Below are 17,650 nucleotides of genomic sequence, written 5' to 3'. Positions count from 1 at the left end.
ACACACACATTAGTGATTACTGGGATTAAATACATTTACTGTAGTGCTGCACTTAGAAGCATCTCAAATTCATACTTTCTTCATTCTATGTCAACAATACATAACATTAACATTTTCATGCTGTAAGACAAAACATTCAAAAAGATGAAAACAATCAAAGGAAAAAAAATACTAAACTAAATAAGGTTAGAAACACAATCAATAGTGGCACAGAGATGCCTTACATTATAATTCTGCAATCATGCTCTATGGCATCTATAAAAATGCTGAACAGACCCAGTTGATTCTGATTTTGAGTCAAGATGGCAAGAGGAAAAGATCTAAAGAGCTTTGAAAGAGGGCTCAATGTTTTATCACAAAAGCTTCAGTCACAAAGACTGCTCAGCGTGCCACTGTTTCAATAGGAACAGTGATTAATGTGACATCTGCACTTAAGATGAAAGACATCAAACATCAGCTGTGGCCGACAGCAGACATTTGATCACAGTGATGCACTTGCATGAGTGCAAAAATGTGACGGGGGGGGGGAAGCAACAGTTTCTCTAGCCGACAACAATGTTACTTAAACTCAAAGTTCACTATTCTGTATGGAATACTATTCAAACAATTTCATACATATACATTTAATTATGTAATATTGCAGGAACAGGACTTTCACTTGCAGCATACTATATTTACAGCTTGGCAGTAGCATAAGTGAAAGGATTCAGATGTGTCTTCCGTAACATAATTTTCTTTACATTATATTTTTTAAAAATGCCCTTATTTTTTTATACTTAAACTTAAAGTATCTAATAGTACTACTTGTTCCTATGGAGAGCATAGATTGTGTTGCAGTAATATTACTGTGAAATTTGTTTTCCCTTTTAAAGTTTGCCTAATCAACTTTAATACATCTGAAATAAAAATATAACATTATTATCATAAAAAATATATATAAAAAATTATGTTTTTATATTAAATAAAAACATAATTTTTCTGCCTTAGTTTTACTCTTCTGACATTTTGGTTCATTATATGCAGTGGATGTTTTATTTTTTAAATTTTAGATTTCTAGTAATAGATACTATTACTTTAGGATGGACGGGAAAGATGTCATTCTGCCTAACAAATACTGTTACCTTAATAGACTTCAAATGAGGCGCTACTGAAATAATAAGTTTGTAAAATGCTCTTAACTTCAGCCACTTAATACTATAAAATGCAATTTCAACATTTGCACATCCACAATAATAAATGTTTATACAAAACCCAGCCTCTCTGATTACCACAGTCTGAGAATGAAGTGCTCTGTTGGGATAATATGAGGTCTTAAAGATTTGATGGGCTTAATTGTGTAAGACATGTGAGGAGAAGGATTTGAAATTCAATTCAGTGAGACAATGAAGAGAAGCTATTATGGGAGAAATATGGTCTCTCTTTATCATCCCTGTTAGTACTCTGGTTGACCAACTGGTAGTTTGAATTTCAACAGTCCAGCCTATAACTAGCAGCATCACTCTAAGTCAGGATGTTTATAATTTCAGAGCCACTGAACAGATGAAAGCAGTCTGACATTTTTGTTTAATATGCACTTTGAAGGACACATCCTGGTCAAAAATGACTTCAAGATTTCTAACAGTGTTAACAGAGGTATTCATATTATGTGGTTAGCGCTTCTGTAAATTTTGTTACAGCCCTTTCATATGTAAAAATAAATAAATAAATAAATAAAATAAATATGTAAAAATTGTGTAGTTTGTTTGTATATGTGTCTTTCTTGCTGCTGTTACACCCAAATTTCCCCTTGTGGGACAATTAAAGGATGATTCTATTCTATTCTTCTATTCAGAAAAGCATCTTTTTCCCCACTGCTATGTAATCTATTATTTTAAAATTAAATGTTATTAAATGTTCAGACAAAAGACGGTTTTCTGGGGGAAAAGTGGTGGGTGGGCTCATTTACATCTTGAGAAAAGCCAATTGAATCTAATAATGAATTGATTACAGTGTTAAGGCTGTTATTTTCAACATCTATGTGAATGTTAAAATCACCCACTGTAATTATTTCATCGGAACTGAGTAATGAATCAGATAAAAAGAGAAGACAAACTCTGAGTAAGGATGACAGATAAAAACAACATGTATTCTTGTAGGATCTCTTCCTTATAATATAAAGTGACTTGAGGTGATTGCTAATTTGGTGCTGAATTAAACTGAACAACTGTTTTTTGAGAGAGAGTTAGGGTGTGCAGGCTTGGCTATGACTATCTAGAGCCTTGGTTTATTACTTTAAAAAAATAAATTAAAAAAAAAGCTGGTGAAAAACTGCTACCACTCCTCCTCACCCTGTGCTTTAAGGTTGGCAGTAAGAATGACTCAGGGGTGTTGATTTATTTAAAATAACATTTTTATCTTGCTGGAAAATGTTTGACTATTTGTTGAAGTGAATTCTTCATTAATAGAACACATCTGTTCGAGTGCTTGTTAATGCAAGTATCTAATGAGATGCAACACTTAGCCACTTGATGCATAACACATACAGACACAATCAAGAGGACCTGCTGAAATTCAAACTGAACATCACAATCACAGGTGATATAAGTGACTTTGATTGGGGCATTGTTGTTGTTGGTGCCAGATGGTCTGAGTTTCGGAAACTGCTGATCCACTGATTTTCCTAAACAGCTCTCTTGGGTTTGTCCAGGGGGCCTGTAGGGCAGTACTTGGATGTGGACCCAAGTGCAGAACAGACACGGAGACAGCAAATTGATTCTCACAAGCCTTATTATTAACACGGGGATAAACTTGAAACACGAGGAAAGTATGCATGGCGTGGCGAAACTGAACAAATGAGAATACAATTAGCAGGGAAACAGAAGAAGCTGGAATCTTGGAGATTACTGGGTCAGAGTGGCTTACTTAGAGACAGACGGTGGCAGGAGGACAAGCTTGCGTGTGCAAAGGGGAGTTATTCCTGAGCGGAGGTGCGTGAATCCTGTAATCGAGACCAGTGTCCAGAGAATGCGAGTGGCTGAGGAGTGGGATGGTGACGTGCCGAGAACACTGCAGGCACAAAGAGTTAGTTGACGAGCTGGAGGAGAAGAGATGGTGACGCTAGTCTTAAATACCGTCTCGCTTATCACTGAGAAACGGGGTCAGGTGAGTTGCACAGGTGAGACGATGAGGGCTCCGCCCCAGGGCGGATTCTGCAGTCATAACAACAACAATGGAAAGGTACCGGAAGCTTACCCAGACTATGACAGGGTTTACAGAGGATGGTTCAAACAAATTAAAAATATCCAGTGAGCAGCAGTTCTCTGGTTGGAAATGCTTTATTGATATCAAAGGCCCGGTAAGAATGACCAGGCTGCTTTGACCTGCAGGCAGGCAAGAGCAACTCAAATAACCACTCGTTACAACTGAGGTATGCATAGCATGTAAAATATGTCAAACATTGAAGCAGATTACAGATTACAGCAGCAGCTTGTCAGAACAGAACAGAACAGTGAGCTTACAATTCACAGACTCACTAAAACGGCACAACCAAAAAGTAGTCGGGTCTGATGACTCATGGAACGGTCAAAATTTGGGGTAAACAGGATGAAAGAATAGATCCATTCTGCACGATTCAGGCTGCTGGTGGTGGTGTAAATGTGTGGGGGATACTTTCTTGGCATGCTTTGGGCCTGTTAGTGCCAACTAAGCATTGATTATACCATGTCAATCTATGCCACAAATAATAGAGGCAGTTATTAAGGCAAAAAAGGTCCCAACGCAGTACTAGCAAGGTGTAACTACTGAAGTGGCCAGCGACATGATGGTAAACAAGTCAGAAAATAAATATAAAATGTTTTTTGGTTTGTTTGTTTTTTAAATTTCAGGGATTTTGTTTTATTGTTATTGTTGTTGTTTTTTATTTAAATATTGTACAGCGATGGTAACGACTATTAAATCTCAACTAAAATGTTTTTTGCAACTTTTCACAGTAAGTTGCAGTATCTTCACGTCCTACCAGGGGGCGCAGTTTATGCGTTGTAACTGACATTTTTGTCACTAATTGTGGAAGTAACTGCTGTTGCTGCAGCAGTATACCAGAAGACTTCTTCTGGTATAATGACCTGAACAAAGGCAGTTCATAGTTCATAGCATTACACAAAGAACAAACATGTGTTATTTGAGTAATGACTGGGTGTGGCCCAGTGCAGCTTCACCTCCAGCATCCCGTTTGTTTGAACACAACAGTGCAGACGGATAAATCCACCATCATCGGCTTGCCCAATGAGAAGAGCGGGGGGCGTTCCTGGCGTTATTTCTCCGCTGGCGAGTGAACCACAACAAACAACGGAGATACACCGGATGGCAAGTAAAACAGACTAAAACACACATCAGGTAAGCGGTTAGCGGAATGTTAAACGAACGTCTGATGGATATTTAACGACTTCGACGACTGGCGAACCGTCGATCCGGTTTTAATTAAATGTCTGAATTACGTTTGGCAGCCTACAGTCGACGCAGAATACGGGTTTTCAGAGTGTGTTTACATTTTTAAAAAAATGTATAAGCTAAATGTGCCTATTGTTTGTAAAAATAAAGGCGTAAAAGCCGCGTTCCACCGGCCGGTACTCTGTGTCCTCGGCTAGCCTTAGCAGCTCAGCAGTAGCAGTAACAGCATGGCGGCCTTTGCTGTGTGTCGTGTATGTAGACAACAGCCTGGGTGAGTCTGGAGCATTTCTTTATAGTTTTATGTTGAGCAACCCTCAGATGAAACAGCGTGAATATCCAACGGTGTGGAAAAAGGCAACTCAAACATGACGGTGCTATACGTGTTGAGAAACACCGGCCTACTTTACGGTTTAAAACAAATACCTAGAGTTCTTTACTATGAGGATATTAGTTCAGGCAGAACTGCCAGTTACTGGTCATTTACTTAAGTGTACTCACATGAAATCTTAGTATATTTGAAACTATAGCTGGCGTATTAATACTTCAGCAGTTCTTTGATATTAGTGTATGACAGACCAATATTAACCACTTTATATAACACGTTTTCTTATATTATTATACTTGAATATGGCACTGTGCTTATTTACATTACATTATTATTTACAACTGCTGAGTAAGTAGTGTTTTAAATACCAGAGAAACACATGGGCCTAAATTCCAACTATTTTATCATCAGTGAGACCGAACACAATACAGAGACACAGAGCAGGCAGATAGCAAGTGTGTGACTTGCATGTCCAAAGCCCCCACTGGATGCCATTGTTTTGACAATACATAGTCAGAAAGCCATGCCAGCACTGCTAAAATGAGCAAATAACCTAAGAGAGCTGGACAATTTGAAACTGGTTGTACTGGGAAAAAATAAAATGCACCGGTACCAGTGCCCAGCAGCATCTGTTTTAAATGAGCACAGCCCTAAAAATGCCTCACACTGCAGTAAATGTACTTTGGAAAATATGGAGCAGATTTTTCCTGTTCAGTGAACACGTCTGCTAGTCATTAGAGTCAGATTGATTTGACAAAGCAGTCTTAAAGCAATGATATCATTAAAAAAACAGATTGCTCACATATTTATAACCTTGAAGAAACACATCACACAGCAAAGCATATTTATGAGTCCTCAAGTTATGTCTGAATTATGACTATTAATTCCTAGTTATGGCATTCTATGAATGTAAAGCTGTAGTACTATGCAAAAGTTAATTTGCCCATCACTTCTTCATATTTTGTTGGAGAAATAGGAAATAGGTAGAGCAATTAATAGGGGTTTCCAGTTACATCATAGATTTCTCACTGTAGTCCAAATCAAGCATAACTTGAGGCAATTTACTCGCTCAACGGTCTCATGTACTAAGTTTGTTTCAGTCTATACAAGTTAATATTTTATACTTTAAAAAGAGCAAGTAGGTCAGTATTTAGAGGTTGGAGAGGTAGGTGCTAGACACCATAGTTTGCACCAACTCCCGTTCCCTCCTCCCCCGACAGGAAAGACTTGTTGTATCAATTTGATTGGATTATTATCTATGTATCAGTATCTATTAGAAAGTACTCATTTAGGGTTGGGTTTTAAAAACTACTCATTAGGGCTGAACGATTATGGAAAATAATCTAATTGCGATTTTTTGCCCCAATATTGCGATTGCGATGCGATATGCGATTATTTTTTAAGGTATTTGTCTTCTGTATTATTAAACAAAGACAAGCAATACATCATATAGTATGGCCAATACTATATTACATTAATTTTAAACTGTTCTTTCCTGGAAGACAGACCTCTGTTATGATGACATGAGGTGATGCATGAATTGATGACTGACATTTTTATTTAACTTCTTCAATCACAACAGTATATTTGAACATACACAATAGTTTATTTTTAGCTTACAAACATCTGAGCATAAAGTGCTGACAAGGAACCCTGGTGTAAACATTAAAATGAAAGTCAGTACAATGTGCAGATTGCAGAAATATACATAAAAAAAATCAGTGGCTTTACCACACTCAGTTTTTCGACATCTGTGAACTACTAGACAGTCATTCAATTAAAAAATAATATTAAATAAATAAAACTAATAAATAAAAAATACACACATCTTACTGATCTCTGCAGTCAGTAACATTACACATAAAGTGCAAACATAATAGCAATTGTATAAACACACACACAAACACGCCTTTAAAGTTTAAAGGCGTGAAATTGGACGGTCTAGCCTTCTGATTAGCGTCACCGCTGTCTCGGTGGAGTTTAATAAACTCGGCCGTCTGCTTCTTGCTATCTAAAATATAACCAGACACTGGTGTAAATTCTCGACTGTCTCATACTTCTGTTTAATAAGTTTTCTGTTTGACGTTTAGTCAGCTGTGTGAAAACCAAGGAGGAACCCACCCGGGGGATTAATAAAGTTTTATTTTATCTAATCTAATAACTTTAATCTCAGCCAAACCGATTTACTCACGAACAAACAAAACACTGAAAAAAGCCCAACAATAACATTTTTAGGTTGTCTAAGTGACTTATATATTACGTTTAACCCGAGCAGCGAAACTCCGCGGTGATCTGAAAATGATGTGCCGGGAGTTGTGCCGTTCTCGGCCGCATCAGTAATCCTCGAGCTCCCGGCTAGCTGTCGAGCTGGTGGGTAGCAGACGCCTCTGAAAACGTCGAAGCACTTTTGCAAATATGGGATATCTTGATAAACCGAGCAGATATTTGATGTTTACACAACTACTTTCTCGCCTGAAAATATGTTAAAAGTTTATTTTGTGACCCAGAAAGATTAGTATGAGCAATTTTAAAACTTAGTAGCGGCCGCCATTGCTGGAAACTGGAGTTTGGCTGGGCCGCGCTATGAATTCTGGGATATGGTAGTAATTTGGACAGCCTTATAATCGCAGTATAATCGCAGCCTTTGCGGTTAGAAAATTGCACTTGATCATGTCGCGATATTATCGCAAATGCGATATATCGTTCAGCCCTACTACTCATTAGATTTAGGAAAAAGACTGGTTTGAGTTAAAATACAGCAGTTCCCGCTTCTTTTAAAACTCTGTTACTCTGTCACTGTGACAGTAAAGTCGTACTGACGGTGGAGAAAAGAATGTGACAGTTTGTCTGCGTGACCATGAGCAATTCAATTACTGTTTCATTCCTGTCACATTTTGCCATGAGAGTGGTCTAAATATTTAACTTACAAATGTGTTAGTTAAATGTATTTTATACAACATTGAAAAATAGAGAAGAATAGAGTCTATGTTTGAATTCCAACAGATTTACAAAAGACTTTTGTGATGAAGTTTGTTTCCCTGGGAAGTGTTTACTGGGATACATCCAGATCTAATTTTACATCCAAATGGCTCTCTGGCATGTGGTTAGTCAGCATGGCGTGCTGAACTTGTGCAGAAGTTCCTCTCTCTGTATGTTCTTTTTTTTCTGCTGATTACAGACAGCTGCAGCTATGGGCAAGACCCAGTCACTCTTAGCTAAGCAAAAAGACGAGAGTCAAGATGCTCTGACGGAGTATGGGGGGAGTCACACAGAAGAGGATGGAAAGAATGGAGATGTGTCTCAGTTCCCCTATGTGGAGTTCACTGGACGGGACAGCGTTACCTGCCCCACATGCCAGGGCACTGGCAGAATCCCTCGTGGTAAAGCTTAGCTTAAATGTTTAACTGTTAAGAGTTTTTTAAAAGCAGAGATATTAAAGTACCCATCTGTACAAAATACCCATGAATCAAGTTGAAATTTACAAGAATACCATCCCAATTTATTATAAACCTTTAGTAATGGCTTAATGAATGCTGTATGCATTTGGTTTTATCAAGTTTGACTGACAACTCTGCATTATAAGGAAACATGCAATCCAACTGCTTGCACATTTTCATGCAAGTGTTGCTTGCATTTGCACCACCCTTTTCCACATGTCACCTCAATTTCCAACCAGTAAGAAAAGCAAGGACAAAAACGGAAATATTGCTTACAAAAATTGTTATAACTTAAAGTCGTAGTTATGTTCTTAAGACCACAGTTCTTTTCTTGGCAACTATTAAAACTGGCTTGGCCTGCACTTGCTTATCACTCATACTTAAAACCAGATCTGGAACTCAGGACTGCACATTTCTGCCAAGGCCAAGTTTTCTGGATCAAGAGGAATATACTGATCTAAATTAGTTTATTGATATTATCAAGTTGTCTCCCATTTGATATGCCCTACTTCAAAGAGGTGGTTTAATTACTTAGGTGCCACCATTAGAAATCGAGTCAAGACCTGAAAATTGCAATTTCAAGTGAGAAAAATAAACTAGGCGAAGATTCTTCTTTGGATGTAGTTTTAAAGCAGTGATGCGAAATCGATTCCAGCAGTTACACTTTTTTTTTTAAACTCATTCAACAGGTCAAGAGAATCAGCTTGTGGCTCTGATTCCATACAGCGACCAAAGGCTCAGACCAAGCAGGACGTAAGTCTGCATTGTGTGCTCTTTTTATAAATTAGCTGCCTTAGCTGTGCGTGTGATGAAACTAAATGAACACACAGCAGCACAACAGACTTTGAAGCCAACAGCTGTTTCAGCTTTTGACTTCTCCTTTCAATCTCCTGCAGAAAGCTGTATGTCACAATATCAGTCGCTCTGTGCCTGCTGCTGTCTGGCCTGGCAGTTTTCTTCCTATTCCCTCGCTCCATTGATGTCTCCTATGTGGGAGTGAAGTCTGCCTATGTCTCCTATGACCATGACAAACGAATTGTCTATCTCAACCTTACAGTAAGTGTGAGCACTTTATAATAAATGATACATAAAATATATACAAAATAAAACGTAATTAATAATCTAACTGAATTTACTGATAGTATTGCATCAGTAGAATGCTGCATGGTTTAATTCTTAATTTTGAATTACGCATTTTTTAAAAATATTTAAATTGATGCTAGCATGCTTAGACAGGCAATGACCAAGGACAGCTCTAAATCAATAATGTTTGCTAACAAGTTTGCCATATTAACTACCTTCTTTTCTCTAGAACACACTGAACATCACCAACAATAACTACTATGCCATAACTGTGACCAACATCACAGCCCAAGTGCAGTTCTCCAAGACGGTGATAGGGAAGGCCAGGCTTAGCAACAGCACAGTGATCATACCACTGGATGAACAGCAGGTAGGTTGATATATGTTTTCTGTGTTTAGACCACTTTTCTCACATATTTTCTCCGATAAAATCTGGGTTCTCCTAAATGTTGAAATCCTCTTGAATCAAATATGATGCGTTTTTCTCTCAGGAAACTCACATGATTTGCACTAACCTCAAACTTTATTATGCATAAATGGAATTTGTGCATCAGTCGGCTTTGTGTGTTTTTCTGAATTTTCCAGGTTCTATGAAACAGCCTACATACACAAACACTCATAAATATCTTACATACAATTTCCACTTACCACAACTTGGCAACCCACAAGCTAATTCGAGGTGTATGTGTGCATCTAAGACCAGGTTGATGCTAAAGGCGTCAGTTCACTATGTCATTCCTATTGTACTACTGCAGCACCTTCTTACTGTGAAAACACAGTACAGGGTGAGGCTTTAAAAACATGGGGAAATAAAGTAAAGGCCTTTGTGTGAGATGAGTGTGCAGAGGTCATCTACAAAGTTCAGCTCTGGAAGATGCTTCAAAAATATACAATTCACCAAAACCATTTCACACATTACTGGTTTGTTAGTTATGGTAGAAAATACATTTTTTTAAAAAGGGGGGGGGGGGGGGGGGGGAGGCTAAATCATTAAAATCACTACAGCATTGGTGTTCTGATAGATATACCATAGCAGGCCATGTAGGAGGTTACCATTTTTCTGCACCCCAGTGTCAGTATTATAATGTTGCAGTGTAGTTTGGAGATTGTCTTGATCACTTGGCTCAGTGAGCCCTAAAAATGTACAACTGAGTACAAAGTATCCCTCGCAGTTTCTGTTTGTTTTTGTTTTTTTCTTGACTTTCTTTATTTTGCTAGTGAATTTGAAACGTGTCCAGCTGCGGCTTTTCTGTGTGCAGTTTGCATGCTCTCTCTGTGCTCGTGTGGTTTCTCTCCAGATGCTGTAGCTTCCTCTCACAGTCCAAAAACATGCATAGGTTTAGGTTGACAGGCAAGTCTAAATTAGCCATAGTTGTGAGTGTGAGCGTGAATGTTATCTCTGTGTTAGCTCTGCGATAGACTGGCGACCTGTCCGGGGTGCACGCTGGTTTTCCTCTGTAACAGCTGGGATAGGCCCCAGCCCCCCGCTGGATAAGTGGCAGAAAATGGATTTTCAAATCTAATATCTTTTCTCTCTGAATTGTGTTTACAGATTGATTACATGGTCCCCACCATCATCGCTGATGAATTGAGTTACATGTTGTGAGTATCTTATTTGAAGTCCTATTAATAAGGCATTTTACACTCAGATCAGTATCATGTTTAATCTTACTTGTCTCTCTTTCAGTGACTACTGCACCTTACCAACAATTAAAGTTCACAACATAGTGGTCATGATGCAGTAAGTATGACAAGATATTGAATATTTTTCTTTTTATGTCTGATACTGTGCTCAGCTGAGCATCAGTCTTTACTCTCAGCTCCCTCCTCCACACTTGCATAACTTCACCCACACACCCACACACACTGAAGATCTGCCCAGAGCAAACAGCCTTCTGCTGTGGGGCACTGTTCAGATCAGCAGAAGCCCCGGGCCTTTGGGTGCTTTGCTCATTTACACGTCAAATCTGACTTGGAAGCAGATTGTAAATTTAGCAGTTAACATTTCTCCTAATTAATTCTCTGAATCGAATGTCGGGGAAGGCAAACCGCTGGTCTCTAGCCAAGTATCATCAGTATCATTGCACTGATGAATGCCAGTAAAAATGAGGATGAGAAAAGCAGCCAATATCCTAAAACCTAATGTAGCCTTTCAGTGGTTTTATATCTGGACCATGATACAATAAAGGTCAGTTGTGACTATCTAATCGAGTGTCTTGTTGCAATTGAGTGTATTCATTTGCCTCTAAAAAGACTTTTATTTTTAAAATCCCTTCAGTCTGTCTTGAATATTTTAGGAAGATGAATCAAACAGTTGGATTTATAAGAATAACTATAGTATACATAAGAGAAAATTATATTATGTCGTATACACTTGTAAAAATGGGGGATGGGTCAGTTTCAGACAGATTTTCTTATGTTAGTGAGGGAAGATGTCACTAATACTGTATTTTTTTTTTTCTGCGTTTGCAGCCAGTTACAAGAAAAGGGTGATCTTAAAGAGTCGGGTGCTACAACAGCCTAAGGCAGAAGTTCAGTATAAGCTAAATAACGCCCCCACCCCCAAGTGTGAAGAATGCAGAATGACTCTAAAAGAGTCCAAGAATAGATTTTCTTTAAAAAGTCAGTTCTGACAGAAGTAATGATGAGCAAAGTTATTCAATCCCCCCCCCACGCACACACACACACACACACACACACACACACACTTCAGTGTTAGGACACTGCCGCTCACAGCTGACAGTATGAAAATGATGCCGTGTCTTTGTGAGAAATTATTTGCTTGCACTAGTAATTGACTCTCTTCAAAAAATTAGGAAGCAAGTGGATGTTAAAACTGGTTTGATAATCACTTCTGCTATTTAAACAGACAAGCATACCAAGCAAATAAGTAATTATATTAATACCATGCAGTGACATGCAGGGGGAAAAAAGCTTGCGTCTTGCTGCAGTCTGGCAGAAATGTCTTAAGCTAAAAGCAGCACTGTTCTGTAGCACTCCCGTACACCTGCGAGTGTTTCTACAGCTCCATGAGGCTGCTAACCTCATTGATCACATTATTATAAATGTCAGGCCAATGAGGTAATGTCAATAAAAAAATTTATAAAGCTTTTGGCAATACCAGATTTTCAGATGGACTAATTTAAGTTTTACCTCTAGGAAATTTTAAAATCCATGAAACTACAGTCTAAATGTGCAGAGGAAGCAGGGCTCTTATCAGCTTTATTTGCAAGATTTGCGACACCTTGGCAGCAACTACAGCTTTCTAACGATGCACCAATGCAACTTTTCCCAGCTCTGATACGACACAGATCTGTTGGCTTCATGCATTTTTCAATGTCAAGTACTCATCTGATACTAATGTTAAATGAATGATCTGTTTTCACAGTCACTCTGAGGATCAGACTGGAAGTTAATTTTTTACATAAGACAATGTCAGGCTTTGCTTCACTGTTTTGTTTAAATAAAATGTAATAAATCCAAGAATGTAAATTTAGTTGATTGGCATTTCTTAGTAAAATTAAAAAATCCCAGTGAGACCAAAGCAAATACAGGCGAAGGGGGGGTCACTGTTTTCATTGTTTGCACCAATCTCTTTTCAGCTCACTGTGCGACTCTTCACAACTACTGTTTATTCTAGTTTCTCCTTTGCCTGCTCTCAATGAGACTTTTCTTACTATCATGCAAACTTGTCAAGTGAGGAGTGGAACTGATAGCTGTGAAGTCATATTCCTAGGAGTCGATTTTGTGATGTTATAAGTACAAGGAAAGCCTCCCAACCAGTTTTTGACTGTAATAAGAGCAAGAAAGAGAAGTCAACAGGGTGTTATCTGAGCTTTTCAGCATGACTCACCTGAAAAGCTGTGGTTGGCTGTTGGTGTAGCTAACTGCTGACACTTTGCTCCATGCTATCTCAGATCTCCTGCTGCTGATGCATGTTGTAGTAAATGCAGAATAACATAGACCTGAGGCCTGCACTATGAAGCCAGATTAATGACTTAGTGAGCAGGTCCAGGCTAAAGGTTTCTGTGTCATAAAAGTGGATTTCTTTTTATCTGACTAAGTCACTGTGGTAACTTAGACTGAACAGATAACCTGCTTCTGATCAGATTATGTTTCATGGTTTCACTGATTCTTTTATTTACAGCATGTATTAAATGTTATCTAGATTATCTACTGGGGGAATATGTTTTATATGTCCAAGTCGTTAAGCCGTACCACCGCTTAAACCACTGAAGCACCTGAAATGTATACTGATTTATTTTGTTATGCAGAAATTGTATAAACCTTGTTGTACTTGATTCTAATCTACTGCTTAGTCTCCTTTACACTGCTGGACGCTACAAGAACAGACAGCAGGAATACCTGTTCAATCCATAAAATAGTTTTCACTTTGATCTGCTGACAAAGTGCAGCAATTTTAATTTAGTTTTAATGTTAAAATGGATCCAGTTTACAGTTTCAGAGCAGCTAAACAGCAGCACAGAGAGCGTGCTCAGAGATAAAATAACTTGAATTCAAATGTTTTGGACTACTCTGTGCACGAAACCACCAGATTAATGATTTTCTGCAACATTATATAATTTTTTTTTGTTTTATTTGCAGTGATGCATTTTGCTGTAATGTTTTTTATCTTCTTAATCACAATTTTATCATCATCATCATCAGTTGATAATGCTTCTGATTGGAGTAGACAGCACCTATTATGATTCTTTCATGCAGAAGAAGAGTCACATGACTTGCAAAATGCCCAGTTTGGTTTGAGCACGCACAGAGCCTGATGCATATACCCCTGCCTGATAGAGGAAGCTGATAAACCCTGTTCTTAACTGTGATAACAGTTATCTCCAACTGAGGTTTGGGGTTTTGTTAGGACAGCTAGCATAAAGAAAGCCTGGCTGTGTTGAATTTTGTTTGTAGTCTACCCCTCAAGTGAGGATCAGAACAATAAGCTGTCCAAACCCAGCAGTCAAAAAGTCAACTTCAGAAGTTGTTTGTTTTGAAGATAAAATGTGTTGTTTCTTATTGATTTTTACTGTGCTGAATCCAGATTGATCAGATTTGTTACTATTTTCAAGATATTTAATCTTTTTAGCTGTTTATAGGTACATGGCTGTGATAGTTAACTTTTAATCAGAAATTGTAAGCTCTTCATGGACGCTTCATATGATAATGTTTCCCCTTTCTTTAATTTTCGAATAACTATGAAAAACTGCTCTGTGCAGAGAAGACTTGATATGCCACATAGAATAACATAGAGGTTTATTCCACTTCAATTCACAAGAACGCTGCACAGAATTTATTTAGAGCTTAGGCCAGAACAAGATGTTGAGTCTAGGTGTGATAGATCTATAGATGGAGGAAATACACTGGTGTAAGTTCTGAGCTACAGTACTTTCAACAGCAAATAATGATAGCAGTGATATCAGACTGCTGCACAACTATTTCCACTGATCTCTTGCACTTTGATCATGTTTGACTCTTGTTTGCTTTTCAGGGTGATGGTGACAACGTCTTACTTTGGCCACACGGAGCAGGTCTCCCAGGAGATGTACCAGTATGTGGACTGTGGGGGGAACACCACCTCGTTGCACGGGCATGTGCAGGTCTACCAATAAGGGAAGCAAAAGAGCTTAGGCATCAGATACTGCTGTTGACCTCCATACAAAACATCTTTGCTTTTAATTTAGTCGTAGTGGCTCATCAGTTTTTAAGTCCTGAATAGTTTATTCTGTTTAGAGGACAAACATGATGTTTAGAATAGACGTTTTGCAATAAAACCACCAAACGATGGTTTATCCCTCGTGAACCAGACCTGTAAATCCTCCTCATGGCCCATAGACGAGAGGTTTGTAGTTTTTCCAGGCTGGTAAAAACAGAGCACATTATTCAATATTCAGTATCACTCCTCCTCTGTATTTGAAATACTGGAAGCAATAGCTTTACTTACGATGCACTTTAGCTGGACCTTTTGAAGAGAAGGTAATGTCAATATTGCTTAAATAGAAGGGGAAAGCTGCTCACAGCCCCTCTCATTCTACACCACTTTATGAAATCGTTTCTAAAACGTGTGAGAGAGAATTGACTTTTGAAAGTAAAACTACTGAGGTGTTCCTAATCATTCCTTTCTGCTCTTATTTGACTCCTTTCTACAAACAGCCTCTCTCTTTTTGTTTCATGAATTTTGTTAGTGTGTAGAGCAGTACAGCAGACTCACGTCATCACTGATTTATTCTAAACTTTTAGTTTTTGTGCGGTGTGTGTGTGTAACTCTGTTAATCATCAGGTTAAAAGCGACGCGTGACTACTCTGAAGACCTTAATGAGCATATTTTACTGAAAAATAAAATACATTTTTCACTTGATAAGAAAATAACTTATAATAATATTTTTATGTCATAGGCTTATTCATACAAATGTCACCTTTTTTTTAAAAATTTAAATTAATCCTATTTTTGTGGGCCATGGTGTAATTTGCTGTTTTGATCACATAAATATAATTTCTTAAATCAACATGCAAAGTTTCACAGTTTAAATCGCTGCAAAATCTCCACATTTCTACACGTCATTTTGAAGAAAGTAAACCGAAATCAAACTGTTCGTAATATTCCATAAATGTGAAAGTTTCCCAGCTATTTTCTAACATCTAAACAGTGGTTTTGTGTTTTTCATGCATGCCGGTGACAATAAAATCTATTCATTTTGAGCGTTTCTTGTGTTTTCTTGGTGTGCTTCTAATATACTGTGTACACACAGAGTGGTGCCAAATGTCTCACTCAGCTGAAGTATGAAGGTCTCCAAATTCTTACCTTTTCATTACTGCACATTAATACTTGAAACTGGACGTTTAAAAGACAAGAAAAAGTAGGTCTTCATGTTTTCAAACATCTGCATCCAGTCCATTTCAGTGGACTGGATGCAGATGTTTGAGCAATGAATAGGAGATAAAATTTGCAGGTTTCTTACAAATGTGCGAAAACAAATTTCATCTGATCATAAATTAGTTGTCCATAAATGATTTTGTCTAGAAAATGTACCCGACATAAACATCTTCCTTTTTATTGAGGATAACAGGGTTTTATTGTATTACACCAAAAGAACTACACCTGCAGTATCCTCACAACCCACCAGGGGGCTGCAGCTATTGTAGGGTGACCAGATACTGTACTTTTATCTGGAACTTGTTCTTTCTTCTCACAAAATGAAATAGTGTCCCATATTCTGATCTAGTTCACGAGCACATGTCTCCAAATAACGTTTTCTCTTTGACATTGTCTGTGCATTCCTACTGAAACTCAGAGATGAAATTTGGAAATAAGATTGCAAATTTGCAGTAATATTGCAGAAGACCAGTGACAAACTTTAGCGTAACTGTCCTTCATATTCCTCATGCCAAATCTGTTTATCTGCCTCTTAGCATTAGTACGGTGTCCCACACAAACACACTCATTAATGTTGTTGGGATCCTGTCACGAACCTATTCACTCCAGCAACTATCCACAGAGCTGACGCACACACATAAAGCAACATCTATTAACTTCCATTTATGCTCATAATAAATTAGAATTGAGGATGTGGTTGTAAAGCTGTGTGTGTTTAAGCTATTTATTAATGATAATAGTAATATTTATTACTATTTTCAAAGAACCTAATTTTGTTCTCTGCTTTCAAAACTTCTTTCTGGTGTTATCCATCTGTTTGTTTCCTAAAGCGAGAGGCACAGGCCCCTTGTGTATCATGGTATGTTCACATCTGTTGCAGTCATTAAACCACCAGCTCACTTCCACTCCGGGATCCAGGTCACAGGTCTAGACCAGAGCTGCACTGGAATACATACAACAGAGAAAAAACCCTCTTGCCCCCATCGCTAATGTATTTTGTTTACTGATTGTACTTTAGTTGTTGCCAGTAGAGTGTTAGTGGGGCAGCACTGTACTTTTATTTTTGCTTCTGGAGGTACTTTATTACTAAATGAGTGATTTCCCCTTTGGATTTTTAACACGATGGCATTCATCTTTGTTGTTATTCTTTATCTTTTTTGGTGGTTACGCAGGCTAACTGCTGATTAGCAGGTTGAATATAGTGCATTATCAAATAAACCACATGAAGATATCACTCTGCAAATAAGCGACAACCTATTATTTTCTCCCTACAGGACTATATTGATTTAAAGTGACTCAACACATTATCACCAGTTTCAATGAAAATCTTATTACCAAAGAAATCCACCCAGATATGAGTGAAACTCACACTTCTAAACTGGCCACAGAGGAAACCCATTTAAATCAAGTTAAAAGGTCAGACTCACTGTCCCGACACTGCTTAGTATAATGCTGATTCTTGATTTTTAGATGTTTGGAATATTTGTGTGTTGTGCCAAC

At 38.0% G+C, this 17,650-nt stretch overlaps 1 protein-coding gene across 2 annotated transcripts; it reads left to right on the top strand.

Moving 5' to 3' along the window:
* Window positions 1–4,050: 4,050 nt before the first annotated feature.
* On the top strand, window positions 4,051–15,975 carry tmem106ba (transmembrane protein 106Ba). Of its 2 annotated transcripts, none has more exons than XM_085472184.1 (8): window positions 4,051–4,371; window positions 7,929–8,130; window positions 8,877–8,940; window positions 9,084–9,243; window positions 9,500–9,640; window positions 10,823–10,872; window positions 10,958–11,011; window positions 14,768–15,975. In XM_085472184.1, the coding sequence occupies exons 2-8, from the start codon at window positions 7,941–7,943 to the stop codon at window positions 14,886–14,888; spliced, it is 780 nt and encodes a 259-aa protein (XP_085328310.1). In that variant the 5' UTR covers window positions 4,051–4,371; window positions 7,929–7,940; the 3' UTR covers window positions 14,889–15,975. The 2 variants fall into 2 exon arrangements, with proteins under 2 accessions (XP_085328310.1, XP_085328311.1); XM_085472185.1 differs by lacking the exon at window positions 4,051–4,371 and adding an exon at window positions 4,403–4,696.
* The last annotated feature ends 1,675 nt before the right edge of the window (window positions 15,976–17,650 follow it).

This window comes from Copadichromis virginalis, linkage group LG11, assembly GCF_057382275.1.
Source record: "Copadichromis virginalis isolate Kocher_CV1m ecotype Utaka linkage group LG11, C_Virginalis_male_GT1.1, whole genome shotgun sequence".
NCBI lineage: Eukaryota > Metazoa > Chordata > Actinopteri > Cichliformes > Cichlidae > Copadichromis > Copadichromis virginalis.
The sequence above is the reverse complement of the archived record's forward strand: the minus strand, read 5'-3'. Positions and strand labels throughout refer to the sequence as shown.